The sequence below is a fragment of the Lytechinus variegatus genome, chromosome 1 (genome assembly GCF_018143015.1).
Source record: "Lytechinus variegatus isolate NC3 chromosome 1, Lvar_3.0, whole genome shotgun sequence".
Taxonomy (NCBI): Eukaryota; Metazoa; Echinodermata; class Echinoidea; order Temnopleuroida; family Toxopneustidae; genus Lytechinus; species Lytechinus variegatus.
Window position 1 is genome coordinate 80,141,660 of NC_054740.1, and position 13,896 is coordinate 80,155,555.

Below are 13,896 nucleotides of genomic sequence, written 5' to 3' on the forward strand. Positions count from 1 at the left end.
ATTATACACTCCTATTTTCCAATGTACGGCAAGTCTAAAAATGATTTCAAATGGATATTTACTCCTTTGGTTTTTTCCTTTCTTTATCAGACCCATTCAGTATGTCAGTCCGGTACTAAGCATTATTCAAAACTGCAACTCCATTATAATAATGGAAGCTACTGTATATTGGAAATAAGGATAACACAAACTCATGTGGAGCCAAATTACTCAATAAGAATATGAAAAACATATATTTTCACATTAAGAGTCTTAACATCTAGATCACAATTTGATAATAGTATCTTCAACAGACCCTAGCCTGAGACAGATACTAAATGAGTTAAACTTACCTTTAAAATGGCATCACCAACATAAAGTTCACCAGTCTGATCAGCTGGAAAAGGGGCATAATATCAAATAAAGTGCAAATTAGAAACAATCATTGAAACAAAACAATCATAAGTAGGCATGTCTGCATTTAACATGAAAATCCCTGGAATAAATCTCCATTTGGTGGATCTTTTATGAATGAATGTCTCATAACACAGGATAGTATCCCTTTCAGAGCACTCATCTGATATCAAATTAAGACATGGAAGCAGCACAGCAACGAAGCTCAAAATTTTATGTACAAACTCAATGGGGTATGAGGTGTAACAAATAAAGAGTTGCAAGACATTGTGCGTCAGAGATGCCAACTTTTGGAAATCAGAATTAGGGAGGATTTGCAACCGCCACCAAATTATGTGAAGCGCTCGACCCTTGCGGCCGGGGTCCAGGGCCCGCCTTAGGGCCCTGGAAGCTCTGGGTTTCTAGATGCTCTCTGGTGCAATCTGACCCTTATTTTGGGGCATTTCACATGTTTTTAAATAAACATTGTTCCCACTTTTTTAACATAAAAAATATCAAATATGCATTTTTACATGTAAAAAAAAATGAGGGGACAAAAGAAGTACCTGTTCAACAATAATAATAAGGAGGAATTATCACTATCGGCTATAGGCAGGTTATTTTCCACTATAAATCCAGTAAGAAAAGCTCAGCGCTGGTCCCTTGCTTGGTGAAATAAAGACAACAGGGTACTAGTGGAGCTCGAAGATCTTGTCATCGCAATGTCCGTAGGCCTATGCCGTTTGCTCCCAAACGAAAGTGCTTCCGAATCATCACGACCTCCCTGCTAAACTGAAATGTCCACGCTGCAAATTGCGCAAAATGCATGGTAAATTCCTCTTTCCGACTTCCGAACACACAGGTACTGGAGACTGTATTCAGTCTTATACTTCTGAGACCATTTCTTGGTCTTCTTTTGTTGATTTTCCGCCATTTCGTGTCAATATCAACCCATCAAGACGCCGAAATCACACACCGATATTCCACCGCACGACTCGACAAATCCAGTGGCCGCGAGCGCACACGCCTCGCGAAGCTAGCCGGGCCTACCGGCCTGGTGCACAGTGGATTCCCGTTGGGCATATCACATGCACCAGCTTTTCGCTGCTCCTTATTTGTCTACTTTTCACACAGAATTTAGTAGCAGCGAACGTAATGGAGTTACTACATGCTAAAGTTAGCAGACGATACATGTCCTTCCAAACCAATTTGATCAATGCAAAAAAATCGTAATTTCGGGAGGATAAGGATGGTAATCGTAAGGGCGGGAGTTGGGATGAATTTTCGGGAGCCTCCCGATGAAATCGGGAGGGTTGGCATCTCGGCATTGTGCGTCAAAGGTAAACAGAACAAATTGCAAAAAAAAAAATGTTAATGTAATTTGTCCACATTCGCAAATTTTGCAAAGATTTGCAAATAAAATTTTGATCATGATGATGTTTTTTAGTTCGCCCATGTAACATTTCTTTTAGACTTTAAGCATGAAGTGCATGAATTTTAGAATAAGAAGGGCAACTCATCTCACCAAGTCTCAATACTATGACAAAGATTGCTTAATTAATCTTATCATAACATGTCTTTAAGAATTAAAATGGAAGATTTTTATTTATTTTTTCTTTTTGTATATACCTGCTTGGTCTTTGAATATCCTTGATACAAGAATGGGTATATTGTGCTCTGCTCCTCCCTAATAAAATGATAGAATACAGGAGAGTAATGGAGGAAAGTTGGGAGAGAAGAGAGAAACAGAGAAAGACAGAGAGAGATATATATAAAGACAGACAACCAGATAACAGGTTAAGGGAGAGAGGAGATAAGGAGGGAAGAGAGGATGAGAGAGGTGGGTGAAACGATAAGAGAAAGTGAGAGGGAGGGGGGGGATAAGAGAGGGAGAAATAAAAGTACAAAGTTATTATCTTTAATAAAAATAAAAGTTCATACATAAAAGATAAAACGTCATTTGCGATTGCATATCTGGACTATGTCAGCGATACTTCTCAATAATTTGGGGCAAACAAATCTTCAAATGATATAATTGCATAAAAGCAATATATATCTAAATTCTTCACTCAGCCAACAAATGAAGCAACAATTTCAAAATCAGGGGTTGCTTTTTGTATTTCTTACATCACTTTGCTGTTCACCATGAAAAAAAGTTTAAATTTATAACATGCAACTTGCAACTTTACACCCTGTATGACATTTAAAATCTGACGACGATTAAATGTTTCAGCTTAAGTTACACTCTGGGCTTCTTAAAGCCTTGCAAAGATGGCTGAAAGGCAATTGCTTGCCATTGCTGCTTAGAGTCAAGTTCTACCGGTATCTCCAAATTTAAAGGTAGAATCAGGAATCTTGCTGAAATATCACTCCCTTTTTTCAAGATTTTCTTGTAATAATCATGTCTTGGTATAATAATTATCAGGCCTTTTACAATAATGATCACATTGATATTTACAATTTGAAAAAAAATCTATATTTTATTGTTTGAAACAGAAATCCTCAGAAAACTTGGTATGCCCAATTGATAGTGGGCTCAGCAGCTACTGAGCAGCTCCAGATCGACACAGCTCTATCCCTTGAATATCAAATAGGGTTGCAGCAACTCCCATCTTTTAATGTCTTTTGGTCTGACGCAGCCTGTTTCAACTGATGTCACAGCAAATACCGCTGTGACATTATGCATTGCGACATTTGACATTATGCATTAGAAAAGTTAAGACATTATGCATTAGACAATCATCGCATAATCTCTCACTCTAAGACATTATGCGTTGGTGTGACATTATACATTGCTGCAACATTATCCCTTGTAACATGGCCGAGGTTGAACTCCCTACCTCCTGGATGAAAGACGGACGCTCTACCATCTGAGCCAATACCGGTTCTATGATTGAATTTTTCCACATTTTTCAACAGAGTTGAACTTGCACCGAAATGTACAATTGATTACATTACTTATCTCATTGGAAACTGGCTGTAGCATGTACCGTCAGGTTTTATGTGCTACCAAATTGACATCTAGAGTCTTTAACACCAATGTTCTGATGTCTAGGTGATGGTGACTCATGGTCATTCATAGAATGTATCATTTCCAGTTTTAATTCACCTCTCCAAGATGGCTTGGATTTGAATCCATGACCATCCTTGCTTGAAAGGAAAAGGTCAGAACCACTAGACCAAAATGCTTCTAAGAGGATTTTGTGAAGCAATGACTGACAAACTCATCAAAATGAGGAATCTAGCTTTAAGACATCCAGTCCATCTGCTATGTTTACATTTGACCAAGGGACTTCCTTCTATTATTTACAAAAGGACAATTACCAAGCATATATTTTGAAACCGCTGTAATATATCACAGGCCAGAAAAGTGGTTATACTGTTATAGAAAATCAGAGAACGAGAGAGATGAAGATCACAGAGGAAGGGGTGATAGAGAGAAAAAAAAGAGGGATTAGATAGAGACTGAGCAAGGGAGATTAGGGGGAGGGGAAAAGAGAGGAGGGGGGGGGGGGGTAAGTGAGTGAGCAAGTGAGAGAGAGTCAGAAACTGAGGTGAGGGAAAGAAAGAAACTGTCAGAGACAAACAAACCTAGGAAAGACAGAGAGAAGAAACCTACAAAATAATTATTTAGCAAAAGAAAGGATGAAAATGGAAAAAAAAGAGGTGAGTCAAAGGTATAGTAATATTTTTTTTTTTTTTTGGGGGGGCTGTTCCCTTTTTTCACGAAATAGGAACAACTTTACATGTTTTCTAGAACAAAATACTAACATAAAAAGACCAAGCATCTCTGAGGTAAAATAAATGCTCCAGCTATCAGCCAGGTGATTTTGACAGATTCAAACGGACTAGCTTTCATCAAAGTCAATCTCTGTATGTGATACTTTGATCTCTGTACACAAACACCATCACCATGATAGGAGCTTTTCATGTCATCTTTGTTATTCATCCCTTTCTCAACAAAATAGTCTCATCCCAAGCCATTCTTCTTCATTTCAATGATTGATATAAGCTGTCCTTAAACAAGTTAATTTTGAGAGATATGTATTTTTGGGGGTCGTTGTTCTGGGCAGGAAGAGCATCCTATATGTGGCAATACTTCAGTAAAAAGAGAAATGAATTAGAAATTCTAATGTTCTTCCCCAGCTCAAACCACTTTTCAACTTTTCTTCAGTATCTTAATTAAATTTGTACATTAAACTTGCCAAATACCAAGCTTGGAAAAATGAATTTTATAATGAACCATCCAAAAATGTATTCTTTTCCTCTGTGTCAACAAGATACCATAAAACATTTACATTTTCATATAAATCTAAGTATATTATTAGAGACATTAAGAGAAAATTAAGTAAAAAACACTGATAAGAAATGTTGAAAATAGTCCAGAGAGACTGAAAGCAGATACACTGTGGAGCAGCTTCAAGAGAGGCTAACCTGGATAGCCATACCTCAGCTATGACTGATCTCTGTTCACTTTAATCAAAGCTATCGGTCCATTATCAACAAACAGGTACAGAAAATCACGATTCCATCAACAGTAGGAGCTTGGACACATAAGAACAATATATTATATGATTTAGAGGAGAATTTACATCCTTCTTGCTCTCGCTGGTCAGTATCATCCTTATTACATTGGTGGTGACTTCGGCATCATCCAATGCTAACCTTTATCAAGTTTTAGTAAACCCGTTTCTGATGAAGGTATAAACTGGAATCAAAGTATGATTCACAGTAGACTGATAAATAGGTTGATTTCTGTCAGGAATATGCTCCGCTGAGACTTCATCTGGCTCCGTGGCATCCCCTCTGTCAATAGACCAATGACGGCCATTGGGATCGTAATGGTGGATCAAACACTCACCACTTAACTACAGCATCTATGGAGAAAGGGTGCGATTTTGCACCCTCCTTGAGGAAGGTGCAAAATCACACCCTTTCTCCATAGATGCTGTAGTTAAGCTGCTTGTGCTTGCTCCACCATTATGAGCCCAATCTGTCTGTGTACGAGCAGGACCCAAAAAATCAGAAAGTGTTGAAAACCTCCTTTGAAACAGCGGATTTATCAGTCTAGATTCACGGAAGACTGTTGAATACTGTACCTAACACGCGAGGCCATTATCCCCCTATAGTGCTTGACTGTAGAGAAGCTTGTTTTACAATTGATGACAACTAATGCGCCATCAACTGTATGATCAATTGTTATGCTACAGGTTCCAGGGGTATATCTTATGATATTTCCATTTCTGAAAAGTTTTTGAACGGAGAAGTCTGACCCAAAGGCAATAAGTAGCTGTTGACAACAGAACTGTTCACATAAGGCACACTGAAGATTAAATAAATATCATTCTGCACATACTATGTCCTAAATTTTCTTAGGCAAGAATTCGTGCAGATAAATTTTTCATCTGAATCTATCTACTCGGCCTTTCATCAGGTCTTGGACAGCTCCCTAATATCACATTGTGTGACATGTTGCATCCCTGACAAAACATAGACTTGAATCCTTTACATGGTTCAACATGGAAATTGCAAGTATGAAGTTGTACTCATATTTTTCCTTCTGTCTGAGTTAATCGGACTTAAATTCCTCTCTTGCAATAGCCATAAAAGTGGTGATCGTCTGTAACGCATCCACTACTCACAAGTCATCACCAACAGCAATAGATAATATAGATTGCAATATAAGGAATCATTTATCTAGACATCATAACTTGCAATTGGTAATACATTTCTTTTCCTCATCAGCAGCATTTAAACATACCAAATGAGTCACAAAACACATTGAGCAATGTCCATGGTGAAAAAATATGTCACAATCGCAAAAGAAGTTTAATTACTACATGTGATCCCTACATGTGATCCAATATTCTCTCTTTTTTGGAAAATAAATGAATTTAACTTATTTACCTTTATACTAAGTCCAAGACCTCCAACCTTTTGCCTCCTTATCGTGATAACTCTCTCCTAAATGGGAAGGTAAAATAAGAACTTCTTGTGAATAATCTAGTAATTCACAAAAAAAAGGACAGAGGTACATCACATGTTTGCAGTTTGTAGAAAGAAATGTCCACTTTTTAAGCCTGTTTTTGCCAAATATAACCATTCATTTTTTAGACTGTATTATCATGAATTCTTCTGTCATAATTTTCTTTTAAAAATGGTAAAAAATATTTTTCTACTTTTGTTTCTATTTGCTTTTGCTGTATAACATATTAATTTATTCAATGTATTTTTTGTACAGTATTCAGAGACACAAGATGTTTTATCCTAATGACTGAAAAAAAATACATATATACAATATAACTTAACACTCACCCTTGCTGAGTCCACTTCTGTTCCATTTGTCTGAAAGACAAAAAAAAGAGAGGAAAAAAAACCAAAATATTAAAAAAGGACAAGTCCCAACAAAAACTAGATTTGAATAAAAAGACAGAAATTCAACAAGCATAACACTGAAACTTTAATCAAAATCGGATGTAAAATGAGAAAGTTGTGGCATTTTAAAGTTTCGCTTATTTTCAACAAAATAGTTATATGAACGAGCCAGTTACATCCAAATGAGAGAGTTGATGATATCACTTACTATTTCTTTTGTATTTTATTATATGAAATATTTTTATTTTCTCGTCATTGTCATGTGAAATGAAGTTTCATTCCTCCCTGAGCACGTGGAATTCCATTATTTTAACATTTTGTGCTTCAGGCAAGGAGGTCCTAATCGTCAAATTCTTAAAAATTGAACTATTGTATAATTCAAACAATAAAAAACAAAAGAAATAGTGAGTGAGTGACATCATCGACTCTCTCATTTGGATTAACTGGCTCGTTCATATAACTATTTTGTTGAAAATAAGCGAAACTTTAAAATGCCATAACTTTCTTATTTTACATCCGATTTTGATGAAACTTTCAGCATTGTGCTTGTCTGATTTTTCTCTATTGATTCAAATCAACATTTTTCTGAGGTGGACTTGACCTTTAAAAGGTAGCTAGGGGAGCGTGTGCGTTTTCAAGAGAAATACTAGAAACTTGCTGAAAAGTTTACATAATGAATTTCTAGCCAATAAGATATCTACTCTATTTCATTCATAGAACACTTTCAAATTACTTAAGCAAGGTTGTGCAAGATACTTCTGACTGGTTTATAGTTATAACATGTTTTGATCTTTTTGTTAATCTTGACTCATGGATAGAAGAGATACTGAAAACTTATCAGCATCCTCATCAAAAGAAATTGTGCTATCTAACTATGCACCTTTTATCAACCTAATGGGTGTTTCATAAAGCTGTTCGTAAGTTAAGAGCGACTTTAAGAACAACTGGTGATCCTTTCTTTTGGTACACAAGATTGGCAATAGTTTAAAGCGTATGAAAGGATTACCAGTCGTTTTTTAAGTTGCTCTTAACTTACGACCAGCTTTATGAAATGGCCCCCTGGCCAACCAACTTAATTCTACTCCCCCAATCATGAGATAGTTCACATGTGCTAATTCATGAGATCATGATACCATTGATTGAACAACAGCATGCTTAGGGTGTGAAGCTAATTAATGAATTTCATTTCCGCACCTGCTTCAACTGCTTTTGAACAATTATGAGAGCTGGATGGTAGGTGTGGGGATAAATTGATGAATGTTAAATTATGAGGTAAGATGTGAGAAGTCTGGAGCATGTTATCAACTCAGATGCGCTCTCCAATCAAAAACACATTCTGATGTATACCTACGGGATATGAATTTCTGTGGGTGGTGATGGGATATATTATTTTACGAAAGTTTTATGAATATCCCTTATAGCAAGAACAAGAATAACCCACTAACTAATGGATCAGTCTATTTCCATGTTCATGGGGGCCACCTGGTTCAATTAGACAGTGGTTTGTTACCTTAAAAAAGTGGACTTTACATATATATAAAGAAATTCTTAAAAAGCCTGTTAAGTGAAAGGTTACCTGTAGTTGAACCTCATATACCATGGTCTGCAAATGAATAATATGAGCCAGAACCAACATTCTTCTAACTTTAAACATACAATATGCTCTGAACATGCAACTCAAAACAAAACTTCCAAAGCAACAAAGTCTCTTTGCCTCTCCCCATTTTATCCAGCAAGCCACAGTAGGGTTACCAGAGGGCATCTGACGGTAACAAAAACTTGCTGGAAGATGAAATGTTGCTAATCCCCAAAATTGGATGAAGACACGTCTAAAACAGCTGCTCGTTGGTGAACGATCGGGGAGGTGAAAATGAAATTAGCTAGTCTCGAGTGAGAGTGATTCCTACCAAGCCTTGGTTACACGGTAAATTGGACTTAATAAGATCAACGATGAATTCTAACCTCGTTGATTTGTAGAAAAGCAAAAAATGAAAAACAGATCAGTGGGAAGAACATGGACCCACAAAGGATGAAGAAGATGTTACCCCAGTACCTAAAAGGAAAACAGTTTTGGTCTTTGACTTTGGCGATCATCGCCAAACTCAACAGAGCTCCCAAACAACTATACATGTACCTAAAATCAAATATCTGGAGAATAAAACAAAAAAATAATCTTACAGGAAATATTCTGATAAGTCATCAAAAAGTATTGAAATGAGATACAGATGTCTGTATTAGTGACATGACAATATAAAAAATGAAAAGGCAAATACAATACAAATAGTAAATAAAAGACAAGGCAATTACTAGAAATAAGTTATTCATTGCCTTTTACATGTCATGCATTTGTTCTCTTGATTCAAATTTGGAATGATAGATCTATATGTGAGGTTTTATTCCCTGTTCCCATTCCCATATGTAATAGAATACTATCATCTGATGGATGTACGCTCAAAGGAGTATTTGACCACTTACAGTAGGGGAGGATTATATTAAAAACTTTACAGAACTAAAAACACTACAGGATATTTCTGGGAAAGAGAAAGAAGGAGAGAGTGATGGCAAAGAATGGAAGCAGAGAGCGGCACTCAAAGAAGAAAAAACACAAAAATATCAATAAGAGCTTGGTGTAATCTGTGCGCCCCATTTCCCCCGAAGGTAGTGAAATAGTTTTGTGAAGAGGTAGAACATTGCCGACAGCGCAGACAGCGCTGGTATGAAAAGTGCAATTACAAGGAACCTTTTCTTGAAAGGGATGGCAAAGATTTGCTTGAAATGAGGGCATTTTGCTTCAGGTTGTTGAACTTCCGATGGAGTAATGACTCAGAAGTGATCTGGTTTCCACACCTTCTGTTTTTATAACAAGCAGTGTTGGCTCAGAAACATTTTTGAGGACAGTGGTACCTGCTAGAAATATACTCCAGTTACCTTGTACGGCTATTGAGATCCCTGGTACATCTGGCTCTGCATTCCCAATTTCAAAGAGACCCAATACTACACACTATAATCTATGACTTGAGGTACATGTAAACCCTCATTTTTTCCCCAAATATTATCATTTTTAGATAATTCCCATTTTTATTTGAATGAATGAATGTATCGATTCATATTGCAATGATCTGCAAAATCACATTAAATCGTTGATTTTTCACACTACATATTGATAACTTACATGTATTTGTGATTGAAATCTACAGTGAAATTTTCTCACTAGTCAGTACATGTACCCTCCTAAATTACACAAAAACTATTAAATTCAACAATGGACCTACATGTATGGACCACACATCTACATGTAACCTAAAAACTTACAATTCAATTTTAAATGTGCTAGTTGATCAAAATGAAATATAAATTTCCCAGTGCAGAAAGAAAGTAGACCGATGCTCACAAAAAGATAACACTATTTAATGGTTTACACTGTATTCTAAATAATAAACTGTGCAATATCTACATGTATATACATGTATCAACATACAAATTTCAATATCAGAAGCATCAATATTGCTCTACAGCATTTTCATGTATTTGCAACTTTATGGAAAAAAAATGATAAAATCCAAGATGTTATTGGAGACAAGGGCCTGTGGGCAAATTTGAAATCAGATTTCAAAAGACATATTTAAGGTTATTGAACTGACGCCGAAGATAACGGTATATTATTAGCATTTCTTTGTGTCTGATCTGGGAGTATACTGTACTTCATGATACATGACGTGCATAATAATGTGACTCTTGAGTAGCATAAACATGTTTGCATATAAGGGAGGTGAATACCCTCTATATTTCACCCATTTTATAAAGTATGAGATACACGTAAAGCATGAAAGGTATGCCTACCCCTTCCCCATGCCATCTTCACCCTTGGCAACTGACAAGTCTGCCTCCATAAAACATGGATGCTTTAGGCAACATCTGAACAAACAGTGATTTGCATTTGATTGCCAAAAGTAAAAGGGGATCCTGCACTTTCATTGAATTTTAAATTTCATGAAATTGTATTATGTATTTTCCGTAAAATGACTTCCTAAAACAACATGAACATTTTTTTTACCCTGCTTCGTCAGATTTCAAGAAAACTTAACTTATGTTCTTAGGGCCTGTTCTGGAAAGAGTTGCAAACAACAAAGTTCTACTTCCGAATGAGAGATCCAAATTGGATGAAAATCAAGATGTATAATTTGATTATGAAAGTGCAATCAATTTCAAATTTTCCTGCAAATGCCCTTGTTTGATTGTGTTTTATTTGCATCAGCTGTTTATCAATACTTGGAAGCAATATGTGTGTTCACATCTTCATTAGATTTCTCTGAAGCATTTGAGATCTTATCTCATAAAGACTCACAATTATGGTAAAACTTTGAAGTTCATTTATTTATTTTGTTCAAGTAAGGCAAATAGTTTGCTAAATTTATAAATAGAAATTAGAAGGACCCCCCCCCCAAAGAATCAATACGAACAAAGCAACCCTACCTAGTCTGCTGAGCGAACCCCTCACCTGGGTTAAATGGTCTGAATGCATAGCCTACAATGACTTGTGTACTGAGGGCTGTATCAATCCAGTTTGGTTTCAATCAGGGTCTGTGCCTGAAGATTAACCATTGCCTACACCATTTCATGTTGCTATTATCCACTACTATAATTACCATAAAACATTGAATTAAGAAAAAATTCTGTGAGGCCTCTCAAAGGGGGAGTGGAATTCCAAAATCATAAAAAAAATGTAAAAAATCGTAAAAATGACCATCTGATTGTGAATATTTTTGCATAGTCAGCCCCCCCCCACCCACACACTTTCAAAACCATTCCATGGCCTGTGCCTTTAACCACGGTAGTTGTGGTTTAGTGTTGTGTTATTGGCTGGTCAGGGCTTGAATCTTAGCAGTCTGAGAATCATGGTCCAATCCCACAGGGTTAGGAAAAATGAAAAATGAAAGTGAAAAATTATCTTACTTGCAGTACAAAGCTCAATGTTTTATACATAGGAATGTTTTCCCGGCTTAATAATCTAGGTGGAAGCTGCATATTTGTTGTTTAACTAATCTACAGTGAGTGTGAAGCAACCACTGCCCATACACTCATATCTTGCTTTAGTTATTTTCTTTTTAGTGACTAAGATGTAGTGCAGGTTTTTTGTATGAATAGCTACCATCCTACATTCATCAACATGGCATAAGCGATTTGTGTCTCGCCACATGAAAATAACCAGAAATATCGTGATTTGCGAGGGCACACACACGCAACAGAAATTTGTATCGAAACTTCATTGTGAAATGACTGGGATGGAATAAAACTTGTCATAAAAGTCCTGCACGTAAACTTTATTGTTGATCTCAAAATGAACTTTGACCATACATGTGACCTCCCAACACAATAACATGCAGGTCCTCTAAGTACATCTATGTACCATCCAAAATTGAAAAGTGACCAACAGTTGCGAAGTTACGTGTCATAAGAGTCTTGCATGTAAACTTTAACATTGACCTGAAAACGACCTTGGACCTTACCATGTGACCTGTGACAGCAGCATAACATGCAGGTCCCCAATTACATCTACCATCCAAGTTTGGTTGAAAAATGGCTTACGTTTGTGAAGTTAGGTGTCATAAGAGAGTCTTGCATGTAAACTTTAGCATTGACCTGAAAATGACCTTTGACCTTACCATGTGACCTCCGACTGCAGCATAACACGCAAGTCCCCCAGTCCATCTACCATCCATGTTTGGTTGAAAAGTGACACACAGTTGTGGAGTTAGGTGTCATAAGAGAGTCTCACATGTAAACTTTAACGTTGACCTGAAAATGACCTTTGACCCTACCATGTGACCTCTGACTGCAGCATAACACGCAGGTCCCCGAAGTACATCTACCATCCAAGTTTAGATGACAAGTGACTTACGGTTGTGGAGTTATGTGTCATAAGGTTTGTGATGGACGGGCGGACGTCGAAAGACATATGGATCCCCAAGTCTCGCCTTCACCTCTGGTGGGCGAGACAATAAAAAAGAAAACAATGACTACAGCATTGCTGCATCCTCCACCTAGATTATAGGTTACATTAGTCTAAATCCTGAGTATGTACCAGTTCTTGATAATTTATCAAATATTGAAAAGCTAATGGGTAGACAATTGTAGAGGAATGATTTCTTGTTGTTATTACACATAGCACTGGCTCATTGGGGGTATAAGAGTCTAGAAGTACAAAACAGTGTTGTAATCAATGCCACTGAAATCTTCTGATCAGATGAAATTGTAAGGGCAAAATATTGTATGTTGAGAATGATTTGACCTTCCAAAATCCAAATCTTTGCTAAATTAGGATTTTATCACCACTGGATGTAATTATCTTTGCCTTGGTGTAAGTGCTCTGTAATTATTGTGAGAGGGTGATATGCAGCAATCGATTCATTCGTTGACCATCCTCTACAACTGTGTTAATAGCTACAGAATAAAATCACATATTTTGCATTATTTTTGTTTGGAGTACATCTCAATAAATATCACACTTACATAATGTGTTTGACCATGGATCCATGGTATGACCCAGTGCTTGCACTTATCAGATCCAACTGATTATTAAAGGTTAGTTTGGATATTAAAAGAGAATAAATCTCTATCAAAAGTTCATCATGTGTAATACTCGACCCACGTACTACAAAGTGGATCCTAATTCAGATCTACAGAGCATTTGACTCTAACCTCTAATTGGCCATTCCCATTAGCCGCATTCCCGGCAATTAAAGGTCATGTGATATCTGTCTGGGGAGTCCTTATATCATAGTCTTATTGTTCAGTCTTCTACCCAAATGGGGGGAAATTGTACAATTTTCTTTTGAATAACTGAATGTATGACCATTCTCACAAAAGAGCATGACATATAAACCATTTCAATCCCATTCCCCAATGCGTGATATAAAAGTAAGTTCAACGCCAAAACAGACTATAAGTCCTATCCAATTTCTTTTCACGTATGTAAAAAGTTCAAAGGATGATGAATCCATGTATATATATATATATATATATATATATATTATGTGTGTGTGTGTGTATATATAAATCAAAGTCTAAAAGTTACAGAGTTAGTATATATCACATGTATTTTCTGAATTTCAAAATAATCTGTTTTCATATGTACACAAAATAATTTTT

At 36.4% G+C, this 13,896-nt stretch overlaps 1 protein-coding gene across 2 annotated transcripts in view; it reads right to left on the minus strand.

Moving 5' to 3' along the window:
* The window catches only part of LOC121424630 (gamma-2-syntrophin-like), a 43,202-nt gene that overhangs the window by 13,964 nt on the left and 15,342 nt on the right, over nucleotides 1-13,896 (minus strand). For both annotated transcript variants that reach the window (XM_041620355.1, XM_041620361.1), the window contains exons 3-6: nucleotides 6,688-6,717; nucleotides 6,280-6,336; nucleotides 2,002-2,059; nucleotides 333-376 (exon numbers count right to left, since the gene is read on the minus strand). In XM_041620355.1, coding sequence (XP_041476289.1) covers nucleotides 333-376; nucleotides 2,002-2,059; nucleotides 6,280-6,336; nucleotides 6,688-6,717 — 189 coding nt within the window. The remainder of the gene's footprint in view (nucleotides 1-332; nucleotides 377-2,001; nucleotides 2,060-6,279; nucleotides 6,337-6,687; nucleotides 6,718-13,896) is intronic.